Source organism: Leptonotus elevatus, chromosome 9 (genome assembly GCF_054856555.1).
Source record: "Leptonotus elevatus isolate MCC_2025b chromosome 9, RoL_Lele_1.0, whole genome shotgun sequence".
Taxonomy (NCBI): domain Eukaryota; kingdom Metazoa; phylum Chordata; class Actinopteri; order Syngnathiformes; family Syngnathidae; genus Leptonotus; species Leptonotus elevatus.
In genome coordinates this window covers 23,982,418-24,009,725 of record NC_141247.1, presented here as the reverse complement: position 1 = coordinate 24,009,725, position 27,308 = coordinate 23,982,418, and the positions used below count along the sequence as shown (strand labels likewise).

The following is a 27,308-nucleotide window of genomic DNA, read 5'->3' as shown; positions in this document are numbered from 1 at the left end:
GGCACGGAGGCCGCTAGGTCAACTTAGAAAAAAAAAAAAAAAAAAAAAAAAAGACAGAGAAAAAGCTCCTGAAGGTTGTGTTGCAAATGATACATATAAATATTCATTACCGGGAGTATAACAAACAACACCAACAACGAGGACGTACGGCGCACACAAAAGAAGCAGCAGCATATCGCGTATTGACAACATGCTGTAAATCCATAAACAGTTGAGTGACGGCGCAATAGATTTCCTCGCTTAATCATTTATTGATCAATTTTTTTTTAATGGCAATTTAAACTACGATTCACATACACCGATTTCACAATTTAATAAGGATGAAAAACATTTTTTTACAAGGACAAACATGCTCACATTTAATAGACGCATGAGAGGAAAATAGAAGTCACGTCCGAGTCATGCACGATGCAACGCTGCCAAATTCTATTTCATTTTTTGTTTATTGCAATTTCTTGCCGCTTTTGCGTGTTGGATCCAATTTCTCTCTTATACCAAGTAAGTGTACTTTATTGGCTAGTTATATAAATCATATATATATATATATATATTCTCATTGTTTCTCACTGTAATATACACAATTTCATCCCCCCCAAAAATCGTCAGATTTATGTGATCATGTCACAATCACATAATTTCCCCATATGTAGTTTTGTACTTTTGAAACCATCATTTATTGTAAACTATTTTTGGCAGGCGCCATTTTGAGAACCACTACTGAGACGTTCACACTGCTCCAACGAGGTCATTGTGGACCAGTGAAGAACAAACACAATTGGCTTCAAACAACAGTGGGCTTGACAGCGATCCATGACTTTCAAGTCATTCGACCAAAAACGAAAAACAAGACGCTCGCCCCGCCTTCTTCTTTATTTCTTATTTCTGGCTGCTTGTGTTGCCAGGAATAAACACAAACCGTAGCGAGTGACCGTGATGTTGCACTTACTTGATGTAATATGGCACTTTGTTTGGGGAGATGGCACGCTCCCATGGTATCTGCACTGAACCTGCTCACACACACACACACACACACACACACACACACACAGGAAATATATGCAGCGGGATAAGCTCGCCATGCGTGAAAAGCCAGGGCGCACAATGGCCTCTGTGACATCGTGCCCAGACAGTGTTGTCCATTCAGACCTTATTAACGGGGCGGCTCGGGCGTGGCCAGACAAAGGACAAAACGATAGCATTGTGTTTGTTTGGCACGGCCAAATAGGAGGAAGAGGAGGAGTGAGGAAGGTGACCGTGCGTTGCATTCCCAGCAATGAACCTCAGTGGGCTTGTGAGCTCCATTTGTTATTTCAGCAATGCCATTGTGACCTTTATAGCAATGCAAACAGAGGCCGGTGTTATTGCTTCTGACAAAAATCAAGTATGTTGCATCAGGATGATGCAGAATAGGTTCAATCTTGAAAGTTTTTTTGTCAGTTATGGGTGTTATTTAGCATGTTATGCAAATTCGACGATCGGCTGTAATTACTTAATTTGCCCGATTGATCAATTAAATCATTAATTGGTTACATGAAATAAGACATCAGATATTATATTTAATGTTTATCAGCATCCTTGAAGATTTTTTTTTTAAACTTTTTAAAAATGATGTATTTATTTTTGGTGTATTATTATTATGATTATTGTCATTATTATTATGAATTATTTATTTATTCACTATATTATCTGTGGCCACACACAGCCTGGTGAGTGACGTGTGCGTCAGCAACTGCAGTTACGTTGCGGAAAAAAACGATCCCTGCGAAGCATTTTGTGGCGCCATCAGGTGGCATCGTTGTGCCGTGGAAACAATTGGAAGTGAGTTTAGGAGCTTCGTTTAGACAAAAGTAGTTATTTGCTGTCATTTTGTAGCACTTATACACAACTGTAAACCCCCAAAATACTGAAATGTTGATCTTATTCATAAATGTATTACTCTGTGTGAACATTTTGCTGTATGATTGACAACAGGTAGATACACAACCCAATTATATACCTTCTGCTATCTAGTGTGCGAGCATGTAATTGTTCCGTCTATCACTATACATCAATGGCAAAGACAGATGAGCAAAGTTATTGGCTTATTTGTAGTAAATAAATGCAAATTTTTGGATCAAGTAAGTAAAATCCGCTTGATTTGCACAGACAATGTATCAAAAATTGTGCTCGGTCAGAAGGAGTTGTATCTTCCCACAAAGTTCCAATATGGTCAGAAAATGTGTAAAGAATGAAATTAATGTATTTGAATCCAAGCATTAAAATGGGGAAGAATATTCCATGTCAGCTGCCGGGGCGTCTTTGTGCCCGTCTCAGTCGCAGCCGTGAACGTCACGCTCGAGTTCACCTTGGCAGCCAAACAGAAGACAAACTGTTGAAGACCTCAGCTGAGTGTGTGTGTGGGGGTGTGTGTGTGTTTGTCCGCACTTTAAAAGTGAGCAAAGGCAAGAAAAAGGGGCAGCGAGCCAAGAATGTGCATCAGTTTTAGCGAGGCCTACGGTGCTAAGAAAAATCATGAAAATCCAGTTCAACGTTGTAAGTAGAAATCGATTGTTATTATTTTAAAAAACGCATCTTGAGTGATTCTGATGTGTGTTTGCTCAGCCCCCATCCAGATGATGCAGCTCGAAGCAACTTTGACCAGTTTGGCCCATAGAGCATTGACAGTATCAACAATCCTGAATTAATTGTTGCATTAATGTAGCCGTTTATTTGGTGATTTTTTTTTAAAGAAACCTGACCAAAAAGACAAAACTAACTTTCTTTCCAGTTACCCCCCCCCCCATTTTTTTACTATTCCTATGCTTCTGAAGTTTTTCTAAAAAGCGGTTTGAGAAAATATTGTTTTTAAAATGGCATTAATTTAAACCATTAAAAAAACCTTTAATTTATTTATTGTAAATAATGAAACTGGGGGAAAAATGCACATATACATTTAAATGTGTTTTTGACCAATTAATTATTCATATACAATTATTCATAAATTATATTAAAATATATAAATCACAGAATGAAACATTTTTCTTTACCTTTTATTCATATATCTCATTAAATAACTGAATAATCGATTTACTGTAAATAAACATTCTAGTAAAATACAGTACTTTATATGTACACATTATATTCAAATTATAAAGAAAAAAATTGCAATTGATTATATAGAATACCAAAAAAATCATGAATTATGTGTTTTCCCCCTATAAAATTTGTTAATTAAAATTTTTATTTTATTCCTTTATCTCATTAAATAATTGGCTGATTGATTTACTGTAAATAATATAATAATGCCGTGAAATGGAAATTAAAATTAATTCTAAATAATACCATTTTTAAAATGAGACTGATTTAGTACTTTTTTTAATAAAACCCTTTAAACATATCTCACACATTTGACCTTTAAAAAAAAAAAAATCTAATTCACAAAGGATCCATCTTATTTGTCTATTTTTGTTGCGTACAAAAGTTGACTCCTCTCTGGTTTCAACAGTAGTTACTGTCGTGTCTTCCATTTTCGATCCATCCTGACATCTTGGCATCATAACAAAGCTCCACTATGCGGCCGACATCTCGGCGTGGTGCAGCGGGCTGAGCATCACTGCTATTTACGCCGCAGTGATGGCATCTGTGAGCCAGCGTGACGGCAGTAAAAAGTGCGCCGGGCTGCCGAGAGACTCCCCCGCTCAGTCACCCCATTACGCGTCATCGCAGTCTAAAGCGGGCAAAGTAAATCACATTTTTCGGCTTCTCCGCAGCCTGCCGGTGACGTCCGCGCAGCGGCGGCTCGAAAAAGAGACGGAATTTTTTTTTTTTTTAAACTCCACCCAGCTGCGCTCAAGTGAGAGCAATGAGCTATGTGATGAGCAGCGGCGGGGGAAGCTTCTCGCAACACGGAAGACAGAACAAGTAAGCTCGCGAGCTACGGCTTCACCCAAAATACACGCCATCGCTGGGACAGTTTACACGGCAAAGTAAAGTATACAAAATGGAGACGAGCATTTGAGGATGTTTCTTACAAACTTGCCTTCTGGCAATTTTGCATAAGCATTTCGTACAGTGACCGTTTATTTTCATGCAGGGAGATAGCGGCATACGTTGTGTTACGTGGAGTTATGTCGAATATTTATGAATCAAGAAAGCGATCTAGTTTTATATACGAGTAAATTGTGTTTTACGGGGGTCGCCGTTGTAGAGTGATGTCACATTGTAGTGAAGTCGGGGTACTTTTTTTCCCCGACTTCGCAAGGGGGCGTTCTGTTACACACATCCTGGTTTGAACTCGGGAAAAGTCAAGTCAAGTTTGAAGTCGGAAAAGTCAGACAGAATGGGAGTTAAAGCTGGTTAATTCAGGAAAGGAGTGTGCAGTTACATTTTTCGGCCACATGCGGCAGTAGTAATTCGAAATCAAATTTCCTGAATTAACCAGCTTTAACTCCCATTCTGTCTGACTTTCCCGACTTCAAACTTGACTTCAAACTTGACTTCAAACTTGACTTGACTTTTCCCGAGTTCAAACCAGGATGTGCGTAACAGAACGCCCCCTTGCCCCTATATATATATATATATATATATATATATATATATATATATATATAAGGTTTGTGCCCCCCCCCATTTTGGGTTTTGAGATTGCCCTTGCCCTTGTGAAGCCCTTACAAATACAAATACATTTGACTTGACCTTGACTTGACATAGAGATGTTTGTTCACCAAACTGAGCATCTGAGTTTTTGCCACCGGGAAGTACGTCGTGCCACATCATGACGAAAAGGCCTTACTTGAAAGGAAGTGCTGCGACCCCGGGCCGAAATCTCGGTGTGCGTCCTGGAGTTGTTTTAGCCTTTCCTCAATGGAACCCTGAGAAGACACACAAAACAACAACACGACATTAAATCAAAGGGAATAAGGCGGCGTGTCACTCGAACCCTCGCAATGGCAGCAGCGCGTACGCGCACAACACCTGCTTCTCCTCTAACAGTGAAGTGTGGAATATAAATGATGTCTTTTGCGTTTCCTCTCCTGAAGGACTTTGAAGAGCCTTGAAAGAGCATCGGGTGAGACACAGATCACAGAATCCTAAATCTCGGCGGAACGAGATCAGCGATTCCTCCGGCAGAAAGTGGGGAAGGGGATGAAACGGAAAGTCCGCTGGATGAAGGGGTATCGCCGCCGCCCGCATGTGTTGCATCGATAACCATGAAGACCAAACCACGGAGGGTTGACACTTACGTTTGCAATCACCCCCTGTGGGAGCATTTCGCTTCAGTGATCTTTCCCCTGACGTGGGAGTTTGTGTGTCCTCTCCTTGTTTGGATGAAATATATTGGACGAGGCAGAGAAATCACGCCGCTGCCAGCAGGGCGTTGAAACACATCCGCTAACATCGGGAGGTAAATCCAATCCCGGTGATTCGCTCAGGAGCCTCCGAGAAAGGAAGACCAGCAAGAGGCCTTGAAATATGAACGCAAAAAAGGCAGTGAGTGACTCACAGGCACATACTTTTAAGGTTATTTCTCAGGGCGTCCTTGAAAATGAACTGCGGTGACGTAACTAATTGCTGCCGGGCCGAATGTGATCTGCTGCGCGCTGGCAAAATTTGAGCAGCCCCGTAAGGAAGACAAATGCCTACATTAGCCCGGATCGACAAATATTAGCAAATCAAATTTGGACGTCCATTCTCGCTGAGAGCAAGGGGGGGGGGGGGGGGCGGCCAAAATCAACACGGTGCAGGAAGTTGGGCGGGGTTTAGCGCTGGCAGGTTTGAATGAAGATGGAAATAGTTCTGGCGGACAGCGTCAAGACGAACAGTTCATCTGAAAGTGTGTTACGCCACAGAATGATCAAACTGTGCATAATGTTACTTGGTGCAAAAAGAAAAAAGGATACACTACATCCCAAGTCACACAATTTGGAGTCATAGAAAAATCTGCCGGAAATTCGATGGGTTAGTGTCGAGCACGTCCGCTTCTCTGTTCAGGGATTCGGTTTTGGAAAAGTCAGCAGTCCAGTCAGTCAACTGTGACTCTAATGAGGACAAGCGGAGAGAAAAATGGATGGATGGATTGAAATTTATATCCCATACTTCACAAAAATGCGGCAACTGAACCAAAGTCACACGAGACTTTTGCAAATTTTTTGACACTTTGAGATGGACTCATTATCATAGAAACAGAACTGAACTACTTTAGGGTTCGGTTAGGTCAAATCTGACCTATTTTGACATTTTGACATTTGACAGCAATCCAAAAATAGCCGAAAAAGTCATCTTGCAACCTTTAATGTCATGACTTGTCCTAAAGATGATCATGTTTAACTCATTCGAACCCAAAAACCTATAAATATATATATATTTTTTACTTTGTCCTTCACTCCCCAAAAACGTATTTATACATTTTTTAAATGTTTTTTTTTTTAATGCTAGAGCATACAGAAGGCTTTGATACAGCTTCTGGCATGAAGAGGTCGCTAAAAGCATTTGTAGTTATTACAAAAAAACGGCCAGCAGGTGGCAGCAGAGTATAAGAGATTAGCAACAAGTTCTTTTCCCAACAGGTGTGTGAATAATGATGAAATATAGCAATATTTTAATGCTAATTGCTGCAAAACGAAAACAGATACATACCATGTTTTTATAGCAATTGAACAGTTATTCTGCGGACCTTGCAAAATCTGTCAAAATCAAGTAAAACAGCTGGGAGCGAAGGGGGTTGCTTCAGTGAAAATGGCTGGGAGTGAATGAGTTTTAAAATGTCATTTTTTTGGACAGGTGCTACTAAAATGGATTTTCAATTTACACTTGTGTGTGTTAAATCAAGGAAAGTGGTGGGAATCTCAAACTGCACATGTCATAAACGTTACAGGATATTGTTTAAAGAGATTAAATGAGAGATTGAAACCGTCCCGGGAACGGTCTGTGGAATCTTTTAGTCTTGTATATTTGTGTGTTTAATGGACAGTGAGACAACGTTCATGGGGTAACTTTTTCGTGATCCCACCACATTTGCACAGGTTCCCACAGAAACATTCACCTATTATGGGTCAATCTCAAAACAGGGAAAGAAAACAGTCCAATTTGACACGGAACGCGCTTGGAAAATGAGCAGTAACGGTAAAAAATAAATAAATACAATAAAATAAACCATTACAATACTTGTTCCTTCATAAATTCTCTGGATTTTTACCAAACTTTCCAAATGAGTTAATGACCGCATCACATTTTGTCTTCAAATGAGGTACTAATGGAAAAATACATTTATTATTCTATTTGTAGTGCTGCACTGCACTGAGAAAAAAAAGAAAAGCTGACAGCTGTTTCTAATCATTCCCCAGTCATTAGCCAAATAAGCTAACACGAGTGTAGCTAATTAAGCGGTTGGTGAGTGTATCAAATATGATCAGTACAGAAACGGCGTGTGCGTGCGTGCGTGCGTGCGTGCGCGCGCGTCCGTGATTGTGTGCAACTCAAACGCGATTTGGAGAGAAAAGCTTTAGAAGAACGGCGGCGCGACCTTGCGTGGCTGCCGGCAATCCAATAAGTTCAAGGCGGAGGACAAAAGGCGACGGTTGAAGCAGCCAACTTTACTTGCTTCGCCGGATTACAAAACAAGGCCTCCGGTTTAATCTGCTGTGTGTTGCTGCGTCGGCCAACTGATTCACTCGGAACCGTTTCGAGGCCTCCGAGGCAGAGGAACAAAATGAAACGAGGTTGATCGAGGCAACAAGTGCACCGATGAAACGGGAGAATTGATTTCGAGGGAAAAGGCAGAACCGAGAGATAATTCCGCTTTTGTTATGACCTTGTCAGACACATTATTTAAAGTACACTACATGTAATAAATAAAAAAGGGCTTATTGGCTTTAACTGTTACAAGCCCTGTGGGACAAATTTGGTGAAGGTTCAAAGATACTGGCCAACATCGGAACCAACAATCCGTACCTGTAGCACTTTCCATCTGCTATTGAGGTGTTCCAGGGCGCGAGCGTTCTCCATGGACAAATGGACGTCGGAAATGGCCAGCTGGTGTGCCAGGTCGTTGATGTGCTTCATTCCCTCCTTCACCTGCGTCAGCTCTTGCTTGAAAAGCTGCAGCAGCACAGGAAGGCGGAATCAATCATTAAAAGTAGCATTTTAAATGGAGATCTTGAGAACATGTCGAAATTGGACGGGGGTGAAAAATAGGAATCTTCATAGCTTTCGCCGCAGTTCTTATTTTTACTACTTACATTTACATGCAGCGGTAATAAAACACGGAGTGTGAACATAGCTTATGGGTGCATATTTATTTATTACTGTGCCGGTTATTTTTCCTCTGTCAGCTGTTTTTAATACTTTCGGGCATTTGGAGTGCACATCTTAAAAAAAACTTGAAAGTTGAGATGAACCCGCAGGAGAAAATCTTTTATACGATATTTATTTGCGATGGGATTGCTTTAACAGCACAGTCACGGTTATTACACACCTTCTGGGAAGCAGATTCCGTGGGTGAGGGAATTTTGCACGCACAAAGACTGACACGCCAAACAACAACAATTACGCAACGTGTAAAATTTTCCCGCAAAATAATTAGAAAATTTAAAGAAAACCTATATATCACAAAAGATGCAGGTAACTTTCAACTCATTCAAACCCAAAAATGTATAAAATAAGTTTTTAATACTTTGTTCTGAACTCCTTAAAATATATTTATACATTTTTTTTTATGATAGCGCATACAGAAGGCTTTGATGCAGCTTCTGACCTGAAGAGTTCGCTTAAAGTAATAGTAGTTATTACAAAAAATGGCCAGTGGGTGGCAGCAGAGTATAAGAGATCAATCAGGGCCATGTTGCAACAAGCTCTTTTTGCCAGTGTTTTTAACAGATTTATGCATAATGATAAAAATTAGCTATATTCTATTGCTAGTTGCTGCAAAACGGAAACAGGTACAAATATACTTTTATTCCTGATGCAAGAAGAGACTCTAATCTTTCTTTTGGTAGGTTCCATGTATTTATAACAATAGAACACAATATTCTGGGGACTTTGCAAAATCAGGCAAAATCCAGTAAAGCAGCCGGGCGCGAAGAGGGTTGCTTCAGTGAAAATGGCTGGGAGTGAATGAGTTAATGATGCAATTAAACATATATATTAAAATATATTTAGCAAAAGTTACATAAAAAAAAAAAAAAATCCAAATTCATGTTTGAAAAAAAAAAAAAACGTCTATAAAACATTAAATAAAATGTACAAATGAAAAGTTATATCATACACTGGATTAAAAAAAAAAGCCACTATAAAACTAGAAATTTTAACATAGAATCCAGTGATTCTTTTGCGTACCACTAGAAGGAGCCCACGCACCCTTAGCCGTGTTCGTACCACACTGGTGTAGAAGATTAGTTTCGAATTTGTGCTGAATTTGAGTAGTAGCCTTTTGTTTTTGCAGAACTAATTCCAGTGACAAGCGCTGACATTTTAAGGCTCACTAACTGATCGCCTCAATTTGAAAAAGATCAACAGTTGATAAGATCCAACCGACGCAGCCCGGCGGCTGATGACAGCGTCTTAATTAGCATGCATTGTCACGTCTGCTTTTGTGTGCGCGCACTTTTGGTTTCGTCGCTCGCTGACTGACAAGCTGCCCCAAAGGCGGGAACGAAGCGTGCCGGCTGTGACACAAGTCCACGCCGCGACATGATTATTGTTGCCGTTTTGCCTAATGAATAGCGGCACGCAATTATAGGCGGCAACGACTCGTCCGTAATGACGGAGCCGATGACCTGCCGCTTGTTTAACAACATCTGCTCTAGCGGGGATTCGAACCCGAGCCGTCGTAGGGCGTCCTTGTCATCATCATGGCGAACGGTGGGCTTAATTATTCATGAAAACATGAAAACTGCTTCTGTGTTGTAATGGATTAAAAGCCACTATTGTGAATGGGGAGGATGTTTTCTTCAAGGCAGAGATGGGATCTTGTCTCACCTGAAAAAGGAGGTTTTACCTTTAAGTACCAAGTCAAGTTACTTTTCGGGTCAAATTTGATTTTTTTTTTTTTTTTTTTTTTTTTTACAGTTGACAACAATAAAATACTCTAAATGCCATTCTTTCACCAATATATTTGCACAAAAACAACAACAATCAAAGTACAATAGCGCATTTCAGATAAGAGTGACCCAATTAACACGTTTTTCAAGACATAGGCAGGCGTTTGGACAATTTATTTTTGTTTGCCTTGACTTACGAGCAAAGATTTAAAGACGGAGAATTGCACACTTTGCATTTAAAACAACCGCAACAAGTAAGTTTAGCTTGATGCTAACAAATTCAAATTTCACATTTAAAAGAAAAGAAATGAAAGGGGACAGAAAGAAGTAAAAACTTGTTATATCTGACCCCCCCCAAAAAAGTAATGAACACAAAATGAATGACAACGAGCGGTCAAGACACTTTCAATGTAACAATTCTAGAAAATAATGTCCTTGTGCTATATATATTTTTCCAGTAATTGTGCTTTTATACATTTTTTAAAAATGCAGATCGATTTTTTATTTTTTTTTAAATACAGGTAGACTGAGAAGATTTAGCAAATAGACGACGGGGTAACTAGTCAAGTACAGGATGTGTGTATTTTTCCGAGACCGTGGCGACGGTGTTCTCGGGGGGGAGTTTGAAACTGTCGGTGTTTCCAGTCGCAGAGTTGGCGGGATTATCTTAATCGAGACAATGAATTCCCCCTCGTGTAAACTTCATTTCCATCTGAGGTTCGAGATAAGGGTGTGCGTGCAGCGGAGAGATAAAAATGAAATAAAGATGGCCGAGCGTTGCGTTTCTATTTACCTTGGTGGCGTCTATGTGGTCCTGCAGGGAGTCGATGAAGAGGTCTCCCACGGGCTCCCAGGCGTCTCGCACCCCCTCGGCCTGCTCAAGGGCCACCGCCAGCTCCTCCATCACCGCCTGGATCTGGAGGAGACGCTCTAAAGTCCTCTCCATGTGCCTGAGGGTTCGGAAACAACGCAAGCAGCGTAAAAGACGTGTCAATTTTCCAGTTTTGCTCGTTGGCAGATTTCAAATGGCTGCAGTGATTTGACGTTTTGAGATACAGAGAAATGTATTTAGTGTTGCTGCTCTGTTTTTTCGTAGTACCATAAGAACAATGCTAATTTACGTTAGCCCGCGTATGGCTTTTTCTCATTGTATGTAAGCATTAAGCTGGGGGACTTTTGTTATTAAAGTTATATGGCGCGGATAGACATTTTGGTGTCAAAAATTCAGTCAGTCTTGATACAATAAACTTCAAATGGGAGTGAAGTAAGCACGCGCTTCACCTCTGATTTGTCTCCCATTTTCCGAGACAGTGAGAGGGTGGGAAGTGAGAACAGACGCTAAAGTGTCTTTTCAAGTGTTTGTTCAAAGCATGATTTTTTTTTTTTTTTTTTTTTTTTTTTTTAAAAAGGTTTTTGTCTGGTCTCTCTGCATTTTGAACTTTTACCTATCAAAGCTGAGCCTGGAACTTGTTTCCGCTATAAACAGGGGTTCACTGTATAATGCTAATATGCATGACATTTGATGGAAAATGTGTTTTTTTTAGTGTTATTGTTTTCTCAATAAATTACACAAGTTCAGACTTGCTCAAAACTACCAATGATCTTTTTTTTTAAATGGAGTTTTCATCTGTAATAGGCCGAGCGGCATTCCATTTACAAGTTACGTTATTTGACCTTCTTTTAAAAAAAAAAACCCGATAAGAAATAAGCAGTGACCTATGTCGGTCCACACAACGTGTCGTCAGCTTCTCCCACAGGTCGCTCGCCACGTTGGCCTGCTTCCACACCGAGCGGCTCACGTTTAGGGTTCGCCGGCGGGGGGACACCTCTGCGGAGAAGGGACAATGGGTAAATATGATCTCAAAAATAATAATAATGCGTATCACACTCTTTGGTGTATTAGACCCTTTTTTGATGAGATAGAGCAGGTTTTAGTTTCAAATAATTAAAAATACAGGTTTTTTTATGCTGCAAGATAAAAAAAAAAAAAGGTTGTATTTGCCATGGCTTCTTTCAGTCTTGGCATAAACAACATATACAAATAACAAGAAAGGATTTAGAGGGAAGGAGACAGTACGAATTATAGAGAATAAACAAAACAAACTGAACTTTGTGATCTGCAGCAGGCACTGTCGCGACCCACTTTTTTTTTTTTTCTTTTCTTCTTTTTTATAAAGAGCTCAGTATTGTTCATTCGGAAATGTCATCATTGCTCTTTATTTTATTTTATTTTTTATTTTATTATTATTATTATTTTTTTTTTCGCGACCCACTTTTATAAAAGTTAAGAACACAGAAAATATATTGTTCAAAAAAAGTCCTCTGTAAACATGATATTTTATAACATAACTATATAAATGTTTAAAGTTTAAAGTAAGCAAGGATGAACACGACAACTCCAACTGAACTTGTATGCAAGTCTGTACTGACCTACATTTAAGTCATAATTACGGTATATAGTAACACACATCCAGGACATCCATCCATTTTCTTTCACTATTTCAGGATCGGATTTGGTGGAGCAGCAACCAAAGCAGAGAAGCCCAGACGTCCTTCTCCAAAGCCACTTTGTCCAGTACGTACCCCAGAGGACTGAGCTTCTCACAAGACTCATCACAATGAGAATTTTGGAGCAAAAAGAAAGAAAGAAAAGAAAAAAAAAGATAAATGATCACCGATTTGATAGACCGATCTATCTAAACAACTTGTATAGTTACAAGTTGACCCCTAATTCTTGCGCGGGATCGTCAAAATTCAAGTAGAATTGAAATGCCATCCATCCATCCATTTTCTGTACCGCTTGTCCTCCTCACAAGGGTCGCAGGGGTTGCTGGAGCCTATCCCAGCTGGCTTCGGGCAGTAGGCGGGGTACACCCTGAACTGGTTGCCAGCCAATCGCATTATATTACATTACATTATTAATCATTATAATAATTGAAATGTATTAGAAAAAAAAAATTACACTTAATCCCAGGAATGCTGACACCCCAAACCACAAAATTATTTTAAAATACTGCATTGTGAAACTAAATGGGGGGGGAGGGGGGGGATCGGACTGTGTATGCTCTGAAAGCTTGTTAATGAACTTGTCCACGACCCACTTTTAGGTCCTGATCCAACAATTGAGAATCATTAATCAACAGCATTAGGATAAATGTCGCTGGAACACTTTGACCCAGGAAAAGTTTCCTTAAAGTGAAGAAAACATGCCCCGTGAGGTCAATTCTGCACCTTGACAGACAGCAGCGCGTGTCTTCTGTATACTTTGTCTCTAACAGCGAAGGGGAGCTGACCTTTGCCTTCTGCCAGCGTCTCCTCCGGTTCCTGGAAAGGATGCTGAGCCAGGAAGGACTGGGCCGACTCCAGTACCGAGTAGATGAATGGCCCTCGAGACTTGACATCCTCCATGAAAGTCTGGCGAGAGAACCAAAAGCGATCCGAAGTAAAAGAAAGAAAATCGAGGAAGCAGTTTCTCGGCAAATCGACAACCTCTGACCAGACATCTGAGCGATGGGAGAGGAAACTGTGCCTTGTTTATAAAAGATTCAGTTACAAGCCCAGTGTACAGATTTGCACAGCCTTCAGACAAACTCGACGGTAATCCTTCACAGTGAGAAAAAACCCAAAGTGAGTTTGGCTTCGAATGATCTGTAATTCAAACAAGTTTTATGTCAGCCATCTGTTACAGTATTTACTCCCAGGAAGTCAATGATCGTGATGCATCGCCAGTCGGAAACGATCACCTAAGGAGAAAAAAGCAAGATATTTACAGTCCTTACAAGCACACCCGAATGCGCCATTAAGCAAGCAAGTGGATTGAGGCGCGCACACACCGACTGATATCTGGCAGGTACCGGCCGGGCTGTGGATCATTTGGGACCGGGCCAATAGAAAGAGGAGTTGTCACGGTTTTGATGCCCAATGAATTAAGTCGACACACGGGGCAGAAATTCCCTGTAATTTAGCTTCGTTTTGCAGCGGCATTTATTGACGGTAAGGAAAGTTTTTTTTTTTTTTTTTTTAAGGTTTATTAACAATACATGGCAAGTGAAACTGGGGAGATAGAGCCTATTCCCGCAGACTACACCCTAGACTGGTCGCCAGTCAGTCAGACAGACAACCTTTCGCACTTGAGTTCACACCATCACAGAGTGAGAATTGAAACCATCCTACCAAATGATCCAGGACACCGCCAGGAACTCTCATTTCCCCCCCGTTATTGCTCAACTGTGAAACCCGGAAAGTATTCCTCCCCCTTTAATGCAAGTGTTGCGAGTAGCCCCGGTACCATCGTTTAGTGTGAAAAGGTTTGGACGTCATCATTCAGTTGCAACATCAGAGGAAATCAGAAATGTTTCCATGAGATTTTTTCTAATAGGTTTTCTGGTGAGCTAACAAATACACGCACGCACGCACGCACGCACGCACGCACGCACACACACATACTCACCCACAAAAAATAAAAATAAATAAATAAATAAATAAATTAAAAATAATAATAATAATTAAAAAAAAAAGAAGAAGAAATGTTTCCAAGGACCCACTCATAATACTCATGCCCATTAAAGTGGAAGTCCAAACCCCCCCAAACTCATTATTATTATTTTTTTTAAACAATAATACTATGTTCTATGCAGCCCCACTCGTCTAAATATGTTATCCTGGTCCATATTATGTTATATGAGTTAAGCAGCATTTTTTTTTTTTTTTATTCATCTCAGGTGGCGGCCATTTTGCCACTTGCTGTTGATCGAAGATGACATCAATGTTGCTCAGGTCTCAACCAACAACCAATCACGGCTCAGCGTCAAAACACAGGTGAGCTGTGATTGGTCGTTGCCTGAGCCCTGAGCAACATTGTCATCTTCAGTCGACAGCAAGTGGCAAAAATGGCCGCCGCCTGAGATGGACAAAAATTTGCTTCTCATATTCAACTCATATTCCATAAATGTAATATTAATCATATCAGATTTGGACTAGTAAGGCCACATATAACATATTATTGTCAAGAATTTTTTAAGATTGACTTTCACTTGAAACATAACCTATTCTATAAGACTTATTGTTTGTGTTTAGGTCTGGAATGTATTCTTTTATGTGCTGCTTACAGATGGTCTGATATAAAAGCAACATAGTGCTCAATGCAATTTCTTCAGGCGAGGAATACCAGATGAGAGCTAAACACACACCAGAAAGACATCAGCAGCAACTTTTGAGCACAGAAGTTACTTAAAGGGATCAGAGGGGTTCTCGTGGCAGGGTTTCACATGGGATTACATTGCAGTGCGCTCGTGCCGGAAGCCCAGAGAAGAGCTCGGGAGGCAGTCGGAATCCGCTGGGGAAAGTCGTACAGCTGGCCTGCTGGCACAAAAGAGTCAATTAAATGGCAAGAAGGCTAGCTCGGCTGCAACCGCGCTCCAACAGCGATCCGAAGCCGAGCCGGAGCTGTGCGGGAAGACATGCAGTCGCGCCGGCGTCACACGGCCTGCCTGGAGCCGTGATGAACGGTCTCATTCCTTTTTTTTTTTTCTTTTTTTTTTAATATTTTTTATTCGGAAATGTCATCATCATTGCTCTTTATTTTTATTTATTTATTTTATTTATTTATTTTTTTTTTTTTTTTTGTGCGTGCGTGCGTGCGTGCGTGTATTTGTTCGCTCACCAAAAAAAACTATTAGAAAAAATCTCATACCGTTCACCTAAACCGAACACCGCCGTCACGAACGGTCTCATTCCTAATAACTCAGCTTTGTCCACTTCTGCAATCAAGGGATTTCATTTTATTCAAATAATGTCATGAAGGTGAACTGCATGTGCTTCAATTGCTTGTATACAAGTCTTTATTCATTGAACATTTGAGATCTAAGGAGAATGATATTTTCAAGGATGACCGAGTATGGCCTCGTGATTGTGATTGGTTTCAATAGAGTAGAGACGATGCTATTTGCGGATAAATGGCACTTGTCATTTTCTGACAATTATTCTTTTTCTGGACAGGCTTTTCATAGGATTTATTTGCTTTTGCAAGGTTAGGAAACATAACATCGAACAATGCCGTGATGGGCAGTCTGCTTGAAGGCGGGTCAAGCAGCCTTATTTCAAGGTATTGGTGTCGTTTTTTGGTTCTGTGGGGGTTGGGGTTTTGTTTGTTCTGGGTGTTCTTGTTGTTTTTGTCTGTGGTTGGTGTTTTTTTGTCTTGTGTTCCTGGTTTCTTCTCTTGTCTCGTTATGTCTAACCACGTCCACCTGTGTGTGTCTTCCCTTCCCCAGGTGTCTCTCATTAGTGTTGGTGTATTTAGGCCCCGCCCAGACGGAGGCAAAGCCGGCTTGGTTCCTCAAACAAATCTAGTACACGCAGAAGCATTTCAAGACTTCCAAAAGAAGACGCTGAGTACGTTTAACGGCTGTAATGTATATGCCAAGCCATGGAGTGGCGCTGTAGCGCAGCCACAGGGAGTTAACGGAAAGCGTAGAAGAAGAATCAGCAAAGAAGACGAACACTTTTTTTACTTTATTGCAATCTGCAGACACGGCTATCCGCCATTGTTGTTAACAGGCTGACGGTTCGCGACGGTCCTCAGTCACGCGAGAATTGGCACACACGTCATAAATGTGCGACAATGCATCGTCACATCAAGCTGCGACCATTACGTCATCACTGGAGGAGTATCCTGCATATAATGTCGAGATGGACGCGTACGGGGCGTGTTTTGAAATCTTTCCACTCTGGAGCCCGGTTTCAAAAGTGATCGGTTTCAAGCTCCGAAACTGCGCCATCGTGTGGACGAACGGCCTAAACGGTAAGAAACTTGTGAGGATACATTGAAACTGGCTTTCGTGTGGACGGGGCCTTCGTCTGTTTGTGTGGCCTATGTTATGTGTGGAAGTTCGTGTGTCAGGTCGTGTGTCAGGTCGTGTGTCAGCCATCGCCACAGCCGAGAAGCCATAGCCCCGGTCAAGTCATAGCCACTCCACGGCAAGTCAAGTCAAGGCAAATCAGGTCCTGTCATGTGACGCTCATTCCAGTCATGGCGACCAGTCCACTCGCATCCCGTCCAGCCACGGCGCCCAGTCTAGTCTCGTCCCGTCCAGCCACGGCGACCAGTCCAGTCTCGTCCCGTCCAGCCACGGCGACCAGTCTAATCACGCCCCGTCCAGCCACGGCGACCAGTCTAGTCTCGTCCCGTCCAGCCACGGCGACCAGTCTACTCACGCCCCGTCCAGCCATGGCGACAAGTCCAGTCCCGTCTCGTCTCGTCCAGTCATGGTTGTCTGCTCGCCTTTCTCCTTATGGTTAATAAAAGTACCACGCACTGCACTTAATTCCTATTTCCATGCATTTGGGTCATCCACTCACTTTCCATCATGACAATTGGTACTCGCGACAGCGGTGGATACCCAGCATCAGCCGCCCTCTTGTGGTCATTTTACGATCAGGAACTTAGAAATTCGAAGAATAGAAGATTGCCATAAACTTCGTGTAATTTTAAGGAAATATGCTATATCGGGATATATAGGTCTTTCTTTAAAATTATCTGTCATTGTTTTTTAGTGACTTGTGACTAGTACTAAGACTTGCGTACTCAGACTGGAATCGTTCTGAAAAAAAAAAAAGTGGTATTGAACAGATTGTATTTGGATTTTGGGCTTTATAGAAAAAAACAAAAATGTTCAATTTACTGAAACATATACTTATAAGGACCAAAATCCGATAAATTGTTATTTCCCCCCCAGAGCTCTATGAAAAAAAACGTGTGATTCATAGCGGTTACTACGGCTGCACTTGTCGAGCTACTAATAAAACTGAGCTTGGTATTACGTTTTGTTTTGCAACTCATTTGAAAAGCTACGCCAATTCTCTTTCAGCCGTAATGATGTTGTGGATGAAGTGCTCCCATGCCGATCACACGGAATCTTCAACACATACAATGAAAGAATGACAATTAGGGCAGGCCATTTACATGCCAGCGGAAAAACATTGTGAAGTCAAGTGGTGCGTTCCAATATCAGCCCAGAGCCCGGCGAGCTTGATAAACGGCAGGTGATGAGATTTCAACACAAAAAGCCCAAATGAAACGCCAGCGCTGAGGAAAATAGGAAACAAATGCCTCAAATTCGAGAGCTGTCGCGTTAGATAAAATTCCCCGAGCAAATCATGGAGACAAACCTTCCTCTCCTCCCTCACACAAACAAGCAAGCCAATTCCCTTCTCTACCTCACATCATTTTCCATTTTGTTTATTGCTTACCCTTCATCCACCCTGGTTCCCCATTGTCTCCATCCTCTCTCTTTTCAGGCTGACCACGAGGAGCTGATCCACGGATTCCGAGACCTCTGCTGCCTTGTTAAAACTTTAATACCGGCTAAATTTCACTCTCCGAGACTTCGCTTTCGCTTGAAAAAACATTAAGAGCCTTCAGATCGGATTAGGATGAATTATGCACAGTGTCGAACATTTCCGAGGCAGCGAACGACTTCGATGACTTCATCTTAACATGTTGCTGGCATCACGTTAACTCCTCCCTGTGGACGCCCCCCCCCCCCTCTCTGGTGTCTGTTAACAAAAAAAAAAGAAAGATGGATTTTCTCTTCTTTTCACACGAGGCACAGAAAGAGTCTGCCGCCCTTTAAGGAGCCGCAAAATCCTCTTCGTCCCTGTTGCGCACATGTCCACTCGTCCCAACATTGAGGACAGGAAAACAAAACGCTCCCTTCACTCTCACAAACGCTTTCTCACCCCAAATCTCCTGCATGGTTACCCTCAAGGACACATATCCAGTTAACAAACCCCTAAACGAAGACACAAGCAAACACAATTTTGTATTATTTTCTTAGCACAGACGGGAATCCATCTCCAACACGCACAAGAAAAGACGTTGGGATAAATCCACTTAGGATCTAATAATTCGCATTTCTTTAAAACACGTTAACTCTCCATATAAATCTGGGTTGCAAATTCGCAGTGTGCTTTGTTGAGGGAAGTTTCTGAGCAACCAGGCGCCGGGAAAGCTGAGACGTTGCGGATTATAAATCAGGTTGCGCTGAAAATGGGACAGCAAAGGAGCAAGGAGAGGAGAGAGAATCCAGACAGGAAGTGAGGAAACAAAAGGAGTGCTACTGCAAAGACAATGTTTTTGTATCCTCACTTTACAGCAAAAGGTGACAAGACAGCCCATGGAATCATTTAAGGACATAAGTGTGTGGAGTTCCACAAGGATCTATTCTTAGACTCTTGATGTTGGCGGTTATTGAATGTATTCCACTCGAATTATTTACATTTGTGTGCCACTTCCTAGGCTTGACTACACTTTAGATGCCAGGGATTTGAGGTCCCTGTAAATATAAAAATACATCAAAATATATATATTTTTTTGATAACTTATTGTAGCATTATCTCACATCACATCTGTTATGTTCTAATTATTCGGGCTAGGCATGGAACAATTGATTATTACTCTTAACTATTTTGCATTGTCAGGATGGATACATTTGTATTTTGACGCCTTCTCAAAATAATTGTCATTTTTGGAGATTTTTCAGGAAACAAAAAAATTTAACCATTTGCATCATGAAGAGATGATTAAGGCAAAAAAAAATGTTTGCAAAAAATGACTTTGGCAAATATTTTAAGAAGGTGACGATTTATTACATAGGATTTGTTGTTTTTCCAGTGGTATGCATCCAACTAAAATCAGTTGATTCAACTTCAATCATTTATCTCCCAGTCATCCGCAGTCATCAGAGGTGTGCCCCAAGTGTCCGTCCTGGGAACCCTCCTCTTCATCACATATCTCATTCCCACTGGAAATATATTCCGCAAATATAACATCCATCTTTATCAATCCTGCGATCGGCTGGCAACCAGTTCAGGGTTTACCCGGCCTGCTGCCCGAAGCCAGCTGGGATAGGCTCCAGCGCACCCCCCCGCGACCCTTGTGAGGAAAAGCGGTTAAGAAAATGGATGGATGGATGGATCTTTATAAATCAAACTCCACTGCCCCCCCCCCCCCCCCCCTATCACCTGATATACCGTCTCACTGAGCTCCTTTCGTTTTTAGTGCAAACTTTATAATAATCCGCAGTGTGGCACCGTGCCACGGGTGGCGCCTCTTTGTTTTTGCTATGCACGTGCAGCGCTTTTTCGTTTCGGCCGTCAATGTTTTTGATGGCGTGGAAGCGTCCGATTATTATGACGCGTGGTGGCGCCGAGTCCACTGTTTTTTTTTGTTTCTTTTAATAAAGTGAGCCTGTGGACTTTCAGTTCTTTTGTTGCTCTGCCGTTTTTGCTGTCCCGCTGCGCCGTCCACGGCCGATCGGCCACCGTCTTACAACGTTCTCAAACTGAACAGTGACAAAACTGATTTCCCCCAAATGATTTCCCCTCCATCTGCCAATGCCAAAACTAACATCTTCCCTATTACCATAGACAATTCCGCCATTTACGCCTCTCCTCCGGTTAAGAGTCTGTCATCCTCAACAGCGGCCTATCATTTAACGCTCACATAAATAACATCACACGGTCCGCATCCTACTTCCATCTCCGCATTATTAATCACATTCGCCCGTCCCTCATTCCCCGTTCCACTGCCATCTCCATTCACAGCAATTTCCCTCTTTTTCGTCGCCCTCACAAATCCCTCCATAAACTCCAACTGGTCTATAATTCAGCTGCCTGAATCATTACAAGAACCGGCTTTTTCCATCACATGGCCGGATTTTTACAACAGCTCAACTGACTACCAGTTACATTTCGAATACATTTCGAAATCCGCATGCTCACGTTCAAGGCCAACCGCAACAATTCCCCGACCAAACCTGTCATACTTATCTATCGACAAGTGTTGCTTGTGCAAGTTACAGCACTGACGCTATTTATGAGCTTGTCATATGCTGCTTTGCATTTCTTGCGAGCTCAACGGACTCTGCCAAGGCAAAGCCTTTGTGGTGGTTTGGCTTTCCCACATTTTTGCCAGTAAGTCAAAGCAAAAATGAACGCTCAGAAAAACTTTTGAGTCAGGTCATTCACATCTCAAGGCACCACCGTACAAAAGAAAATGACATTTAAAAGTCGATTGATATTTTCCCCATTGTTGTGCAAGGACATTTTATCAAATGTTTAACCTGTGATTTTGTGTAAAGTGCGGATATCAAAGAGCTACTTAATAAAGTGTTAATCTGGGCACTTTTGTAAAGTCGAAAGCCAAGATGTCCTTGCGATATGCGCTATCTTTTAATATTATCAAACTGTGAGAATGTTCCGCCGACCGCTGGACAATAAACACATTACACGAATCTTAGGATAAGAGAAGCTGCGAGGGTCGTCTATCTTGAAACTCCGACTCATGACAATCATGAATCACCCCCTTGATGCTCCTCTGCAAAAACATGAAACAGATAATAATTTTGTATTTTTTTTTTTCCCTCCTTCCGTACCATCCATCTTCGACTGGAACCAATTGACCACAGACAATGTAGATATAAATGGCAGCGCAATCACACGCATCACACAGATCATAGCGCATGACCCCGGGAACACCCTCAATCCATTTTCACACTAAGGAAACAGATAGCGCGCTTAAAAGTGGAAAGGGCCACTCAGCGGGACTCGTCCTCGCCGCCACACTCCCCATTAAGCCGGAACGCCCACTGAATACATCTCGCTGTATTTATGTGTAAATCTATCACAGCGCGGTCACAAAACCCCCCTTGAGGCGCAACAGACACTCGAATCAATGTGGATTGCGTGCAGGATGGCGGGAAAAGGTATTCGGTATTACCTGGTGGAACTCCCTCTGGTGCTGCACGGCCCCCACGTCGCCTCCTATGGGCAGCTGCTCCGACAGCTCCTCGTCCTTCGCCGTCAGCCATTCGATGATCTCCTGCAGGGAGAGCTGCAGCTTCCCACTGTTGTCCGAGATGGCCTCTATACGCACCCTGCCCCAAAACGCGCACACACACAGACAACATTTGGGTTACCTTCTTCTACTTCTTCTTGATCAAGGTGTGCCCACTTAACAAAAAAAAATCTCATGCACATTTAGTGCAAATCTTTCTAGGTAGTCTTTAGCAGCCCTGTGAGGAAACGTTAATGACGTCATCAAAGCTAACGACGCTGGATGTGCGTCTTGTTCTTTTGGACTTGACCGCAGCATTTTCGATTCGGTGGACCTCAAGTATTCTGTTGGCTCAAGTCGTTTGCAGCACCGGGTGGGCATTGGTGGTAGCGCTTTTGTTTTCTCTGCGCCGCTGTCTCGTGGTGTGCCACAGGGTTCTATCTTGGGGCCCCTGCTATTTTCGTTCGCAACCCCCTGGGAGTCTTTTCACTGCTATGCGATTGATAGTTTTCTTCTTAAGGCCACCTTCTGTCCTGTCGGGATGAAATCAAGGCCAAGATGGCACTGAATTATAACTCTTGGAGTTCAATAAAAGGAAAGCTGAAGTTTTGTGTTTGGACCTTGTTCATCCCAGCCCTGTCTGAACTTTGACGGTGATTTTAAATTGGACTGGCAAATTTGATTGGTGCTGTTTTTTTTCTTCGGGCATCGTGGTTTTTCTGTATACCAAAATTAGAGATGCAGATGATACTAAAATGTACAATACTCAAATCTATTTATATAACCCAGAATCCCAAAAAGATGTACTATACAGGAAAGAGGGGGGTTCTTTGTTTAGAAATAGTTTAAAATGTTGCATAGCTAAAGCTTCATTCCTTTGTTTGTTGATACACTACTTGATGCGTTTAATGTTTTAAATTTTAATTGTATTTAATTCAGTGATTAATTTGCATACCAGTAGAGGGAGCTCACATACCACTATTGGATGCAAGTGAGAAATAACACAACCCCCTTCCCCAATCTATGATTTATTTTCACTATTCCGAAATTCCATCCATTTTTGGTCCATTACAAATGAATACTATTAAAATTAAGGGAAAAAATAAAACTCTAATACGAGTGTTTTTTGGAGTGTATTTGCCTGTTGTGAGATCAATTAAGTCTTCCTTGTTTTACGCAGGCTAATCACAGTGTAGCGAGGATAAATAATTCATTCATAAGTAAGTAATTCATTAGCTGAGCTGACACTTTGTCGTTGTTGCCAGCAAAAAAAAAAGATAAGTGTTTTTTTTTCTCCAATTATTATTATCATCTTTAATTACACTTAGAGAGGATATAGAACATAAATGGATGGATGAATCTTTAATTACCACGAACCAGCATGTCATGTCAATAAGCAAAGTGTTGCTTTAGAGCTGCAGATGGCAATTAAAGGGACATTAAAGAGACAAGAGAGGCGTGAAAACATCCAAGTGTTTCATTTTCACACCAGAAGCCAGCACGCTCCAGCACTATTATGATCTCACATCCCATTCACCGGCACGATCACCAGGATGAGCCAGAAGGAAAGTCCGGCAGAAAAAAAAAAATGCATCGATGAAGTCATTTGTATTCATAAAATATAGCCACACAAAAATGTCACAGATGTACAAGAGGGCATATGGCGACGTGTCGTCAGATCTGTGTGAGGAGTCCGGAAAGAGGCTTTTTCTTCCACGTGTCGCGTTAGCACGCGTTCATCAGCGGGTTCACTTCAGTTCACATTAGCGAGCGGAGAAATGGAAGCGTAAGGCAATTTTCTGCAAACGGAATTTGGCACACACGAGCACACACGAGAGACTCGGAATTACCTCAAAGACGCCAGCCGGGGGGCGGGAAAGATGGTGCGCGGAAAGAGAGGGGGGTAAGTATGAAAAGATTAGAATTAATTGATTAGGTAATAATTAGGTACGCTGAAAGCAAGATAACAGGGCTCTTGCTTGATTGACATTGACAGGGAGATATTCATTTATCGAATATCATAAAATGCTTCATGTAGGGGTTTGTAGGTTAAATATGCAAATATATTCAGCATAAACAACAATACATTTAATGAGTACTTACCAGTGCAAAAAAAGATGCAAATACATTCCATGTATCCTACAATACAAATAATGTATCTACAATTCATATGTACATGCAAATGATGGGTTTAATTTATTTATTTATTTATGGTTGATCATATTGGTCCTCAGCCGGTTTAATGGGAAGACTTATTTCGACTGAACGACAATGAAGCAAATACATAAATGAATAAAAGTACAACTCATTATGTTGCATGTACATTATTAAGCGAGAAAAAGTGCAATTTATGCAGAAAGTGCGTGGGAATGCTGAAAGCTGAATGCTAATAAATGCTGAATGCATGTGGGATGCTTGTGAAATGCTCATAAAGTAAATGGAAATATAAGAAAATGACTAATTATTAATTGCAGCTGAATGATTAAAAACGACATTAACGCTAAAGGAGCTCCAAGCGGGAATCGATCCCCACGACCTCCTGGTCACTCGACAATGCACTTTACCAATTTTTGCCACTGAGCAGTATCAGAGAGCTGGTAACGATGATCAGTCGTATTTTTTTTGCCGTGGGCTTGTCGAGTGGTAAGTAGAAAAAGTTCCATTTCAGTCCCATTGAAAATTCATGAAGGAAAAAGTTGATATTTAACGTTAAATTGTGTGAATACTGTAAGTCATGCAGAATCAGATGATATATATACAGCCAGCATGGCACGAATTTTGGAAGCAAGAATTATCTGGGAGTGTGGAGAATAACAATCATAATAACGTATACCATAATTAGCGGGAACTCTTTGATGAATGCATTCTAATTGTGCCTACTGCCATCTAGTGGAAGTGCATTTCAATGCTCATCCTGTCACTATTTGTCAACTGACAGATGAGCAAAGCTGCATTATTGGCCATAAATAATTTTCCAACCAATTCAGTTGAAATTTGATCATTTCCTGCAGCGGCAATTGTCAGGAATCAAATTGCTATTTAAAGCATCTTGCAGGTGTGTTGTGGCCTTTTGTTGCTCTTACTGTTTTACTGTTTTACTCACTGATGCAATAGAAGGAGATGGCGGGAAACCGCTATTTCGCAGCTCGGCTACTACACGTTCACACACAGCCTGTGTGTGAACAGCTTGTGAGTCATACACACGAGCAAAGGCACGGCTGCTTCTGAGTAAGGTCATCCATCAGCAGGCAAACCCTGGCATCAAAATGCTTCAACCCTCAATCACAACACGGACCCCCGCGCCATCACAAGCTAATACGGAAATGTGCACAACACAAACACACACGCGCGGAGCTCATAGCACATTTGTCCATCACTGGGACTTCCATTACAGCCGCCTCCCACAGAGAGAGACAAATAAAAGCACTGACCGAGTCTGCGTTGGAATGAAAAAGCATCACATGGCAACCGGTTTGGAGCATTTACTCCATATCTTACGAGTGTGCTAAATTGTCCATTCACTACTGTGCTCTTTGTCCTCGCTAGTAAGTACTCAGTGCTCTAGTACGGCTCAGATTGGATTTGGACACTTGCTAAAAACAGTCTGGACAGTCAGGCCTAAAAATCTGATTGGAGGAGGAATCCGATTTGCCTGCAGTCTGAACGTAGCCTTCGGTTTCCGCCCTGATGTTACTTCACAAATTCGCTAACACGCTTACTAGCACGCTAACATAAATTCATTTCCGCCCTGATGTTACTTCACAAATTCGCTAACACGCTTACTAGCATGGCTAACTTAAATTAATTTCCGCCCTGATGTTACTTCACAAATTCGCTAACACGCTTACTAGCATGGCTAACATAAATTCATTTCCGCCCTGATGTTACTTCACAAATTCGCTAACACGCTTACTAGCATGCTAATGTAAATTCATTTCCGCCCTGATGTTACTTCACAAATTCGCTAACACGCTTACTAGCATGGCTAACGTAAATTCATTTCCGCCCTGATGTTACTTCACAAATTCGCTAACACGCTTACTAGCATGGCTAACGTAAATTCATTTCCGCCCTGATGTTACTTCACAAATTCGCTAACACGCTTACTAGCACGCTAACATAAATTAATTTCCGCACTGATGTTACTTCACAAATTCGCTAACACGCTTACTAGCATGGCTAACTTAAATTAATTTCCGCCCTGATGTTACTTCACAAATTCGCTAACACGCTTACTAGCATGGCTAACATAAATTCATTTCCGCCCTGATGTTACTTCACAAATTCGCTAACACGCTTACTAGCATGGCTAACGTAAATTCATTTCCGCCCTGATGTTACTTCACAAATTCGCTAACACGCTTACTAGCACGCTAACTTAAATTAATTTCCGCCCTGATGTTACTTCACAAATTCGCTAACACGCTTACTAGCATGGCTAACGTGAATTCATTTCCGCCGTGATGTTACTTCACAAATTCGCTAACACGCTTACTAGCATGCTAACATAAATTCATTTCCGCCCTGATGTTACTTCACAAATTCGCTAACACGCTTACTAGCATGCTAACATAAATAAATTTTCGCTCTGATGTTACTACACAAATTCACTAACACGCTTACTAGCATGGCTAACGTGAATTCATTTCCGCCGTGATGTTACTTCACAAATTCGACTGACTAGGGCCTAGTCAGTCTACTAGGGTGTACTAGTGCACTAGGAGAAGAACTAGGGTTGTAGCCGTCATATAATTTCCTTACCTTTTATTATCATTATTCATGCACATCTTCCATTCCCTACGCTGTTCCTTTGTCACATTACCTCATTTATTTCACGTTATCCATAGTTTAGTAGTTTATAAATCATTTCAAATAATAATTTGAAAAAATATTTTGTTGCTGCTCACCAGGTAGCAAATTCTGGTAGCAAATACATACATCAGTACGTTTAAGCCATTATATCTCGCAATTTTTTTTCCATTTACAATTCCAAATGTAGTACTAGTAGCAAGGAGATGACAACTAGTGCACAGTATTGCCTCACTGTGTGGCCGGCAACTGGAAATAGTCCGATTGGCTGTTTGCAATGCTATTGGTTCGTGTGTCTTCTCCATGCTCCTTGACAGTGTTTTCATTTTGTAGCCTAATACAAGAAATAGTTGAAAATGTATTAGCAACTCTTTTTTTTTTTTTTTTTTTTTTAACTATCTGAAGCTATCTTAAAATTTTCTGCCGAAAGCAGACAAAAACAAGTCAATTAATTAAAACCACGAGGGGAGATATTCCTTGAAAAGTACCGTATGATTCCCGAGCGCGGCTGCCGCTGCTCCTCACCGCTGCCAACGCGGAGAATAAATTTCACCCCATTTAAGTGGGCGTGACAATCAGTGAATCTTAATCGTAATCTAAAATCCCTGTACTGGTGTAAACATGTTTCCGTACGGTTACACATCTGGGTC

At 41.5% G+C, this 27,308-nt stretch overlaps 1 protein-coding gene across 2 annotated transcripts in view; it reads right to left on the bottom strand.

Moving 5' to 3' along the window:
* drp2 (dystrophin related protein 2) overlaps positions 1 to 27,308 on the bottom strand; it is a 168,552-nt gene that overhangs the window by 42,443 nt on the left and 98,801 nt on the right. For both annotated transcript variants that reach the window (XM_086085466.1, XM_086085467.1), the window contains 7 exons: positions 21,793 to 21,949; positions 13,310 to 13,430; positions 11,733 to 11,844; positions 10,810 to 10,966; positions 7,930 to 8,076; positions 4,772 to 4,850; positions 947 to 1,007 (listed from right to left, as the gene is read on the bottom strand). In XM_086085466.1, coding sequence (XP_085941592.1) covers positions 947 to 1,007; positions 4,772 to 4,850; positions 7,930 to 8,076; positions 10,810 to 10,966; positions 11,733 to 11,844; positions 13,310 to 13,430; positions 21,793 to 21,949 — 834 coding nt within the window. The remainder of the gene's footprint in view (positions 1 to 946; positions 1,008 to 4,771; positions 4,851 to 7,929; positions 8,077 to 10,809; positions 10,967 to 11,732; positions 11,845 to 13,309; positions 13,431 to 21,792; positions 21,950 to 27,308) is intronic.